This window comes from Propithecus coquereli, unplaced genomic scaffold (assembly GCF_000956105.1).
Source record: "Propithecus coquereli isolate 6110/MARCELLA unplaced genomic scaffold, Pcoq_1.0 Scaffold112, whole genome shotgun sequence".
Lineage (NCBI taxonomy): Eukaryota > Metazoa > Chordata > Mammalia > Primates > Indriidae > Propithecus > Propithecus coquereli.
The window spans coordinates 2,438,431-2,440,741 of record NW_012135192.1 but is presented as its reverse complement, the minus strand read 5'-3'; the positions used below and the strand labels follow the sequence as shown (position 1 = coordinate 2,440,741).

Sequence of the window (2,311 nt, the reverse complement as noted above, 5' to 3'; positions counted from 1 at the left end):
CAAATTATAAGTCAAGGAGCATCTGTATATATTTATGGGGTACAGAGTCATTTATGAATATAAAACAGAATAATTAAATCAAGTTATTAATATATTCATCTCAAAAACATCATTTTTCATGGTGAGAACATTTGAAATTTACTCTCTCAGCAATTTTGAAATGTAAAATACATTATTATTTATACCATTTTCAGTTCCTACTTGTGCACTGCATTCATACTATCTAAGAAGCCAATAGTGGTTCCCTAAAGCTGAGAAATGTTGCTGTGACACTTATATAAGTGTCACCATAAGTTTTGATTGACTTGTCTCCACCACTAATACTTGGATTCCCAGGATTCAAAGGTCATCTTGTACTTACATTCTGTTCCCACTCCCTCTGCCACACTTGTACCGCAGAACATTGAACTTGTTTCTCATAACTCCATGCATAGCCACTCTGCCACACTTCTGTGCTCATGTGCTGTGCTCAGTCTGGAATGTCCTTACACCACTTCACCAGGGCTCAAAGTGGCTAAGCAATTCTTGAAGGCTCAAGTTGGGTGATGCCTCCTCTAAAAAACCTTCTTTGATCTACTAGATTGGGCTAGACCTGTCCTCTGGCTCCCACGTCCTTGCTCCAGCAATGCTTCTACACTGCATCACGCTCTACGTAGGCCATCCTGTAAATCATGAGCTCCTTGTGGACAGAGACTATGGACTTTTCACTTGCATTCGCCCAGTGTCTGACATATGAGAAGCACTTCACAAATAGAGTTTCATCAAAAAATGATTCGTGGGAATTTTTGGTTGTTGGATATTTTCATCTTGCTAAAAGTATTTTTTATAAAGTTTTCATACTTCTTAGTTCAGTTTTAAATACTTAAAATTTGAAATGTTGGACTACAATGGAAAAACATATTAAAATAGTATGTAAATTATTTATTATTTATGTATTTTAGGTTTTACCTCAATTTTGTTACTGAAGAAGTGGAAAATCCTGAAAAGTAAGTAGCCATATTTACTCTGAAATTTTTATGAAAAATAAAGTTTAAGATTACATAGTTGAAAAAGTAGACCTGTAGAAGGAATTCAGTGTGCACTAGTCAACTTTATTGTCATCATAATCATTATTATTCTCCTAGGCAGACAAAATTTATTTGATTTTATCATGAATTATATACTAATAACTTAATTGTATATTCTACATTCATATTAAAGTGCCTAGTAACCTGAAAGCAGTAAAGAATAAAGTTATATTTTAGGTAACCTGTCTCATATAAACACATGCATATAACTTAACATAGACTTTCAGCTACACACAGTGTAACTCAAACTAAAAAAGTTGATTGTTTCTAAAAATTCATGTACACTTTTTTCATAACTATCCAATTAAAGAGAGTAATGTAATTAATGGAAAATTAGTTATGAAAGCCTAGAAATACCTGAGGACTGTGATAAGAAGTTGTAAATTTTAATAGCTGATATTGTTTTTACTCTTTCTTCCTAGGTAACAATTTTATAGTTAGATGATTTGATGATGATTTACATAGTGTTTCTAAAATGTACTTGCTTAGAAAATGAATTATTTTTATGATTTGTGTATAAACATTGACTTCATGCAGAAAAATAGCAAAAAAAAACATCATGGACCAAAGAGGGAATATGAAAGAACCATACTGTAAAATGTAGACTAAATTTTATGGTTATTTAATTCATTTCATTTCTAATGAATATCTGCTATGTTCCAACCATTGTGCTAGGAACAGCTTATGTGATCAATGAGACTTGTCTTCAAGTATTTTATTGCCCAGTCAATGAGTCAAATGTTTAACCAAACAAAGGTAACAGTGTAATTGATACCATAATAGATTATTTACCCAGTTTGGCAAAGAGGAAAGTGGGAAATACTTAATTCTACCCAGGATGGTGTTGCTTATATAGTGTCTCAAATGATGAGTTAATGTTCCTTAGGTAAAGAGAAGAGAGAGAGAGAGAAAGAGACACATTCATGCACATGAACAAACATACATTGATTTCTAGGAAAAGGAACAGCAGGAACAAAAGTGAGCCAGTAGGAAATAGCCTGGACATCAGTGAATATGCCTAAGAGTTGACAATTCCGATTAAGATAGACTAAGAAATTCTGACACCAGGTATCTTGGGAGATAATAAGCCAATTAGATCTGGCCAAGTATCAGGGATGTCAAAGTTTAGAACACATAAGCCAGCAATTGAGGTTAAAATGATGTTTCATGGCATCAGATTCAACTGCTATGCAAATCAATATGTAATTTAAACACGTGAAAAGCTGTTTTGTTAAGAAATATGA

General features: G+C 33.0%; 1 protein-coding gene across 2 annotated transcripts in view; it reads left to right on the top strand.

Moving 5' to 3' along the window:
- The window catches only part of SLC7A11 (solute carrier family 7 (anionic amino acid transporter light chain, xc- system), member 11), a 109,879-nt gene that overhangs the window by 31,750 nt on the left and 75,818 nt on the right, over nt 1–2,311 (top strand). For both annotated transcript variants that reach the window (XM_012654769.1, XM_012654761.1), the window contains exon 6: nt 942–986. In XM_012654769.1, coding sequence (XP_012510223.1) covers nt 942–986 — 45 coding nt within the window. The remainder of the gene's footprint in view (nt 1–941; nt 987–2,311) is intronic.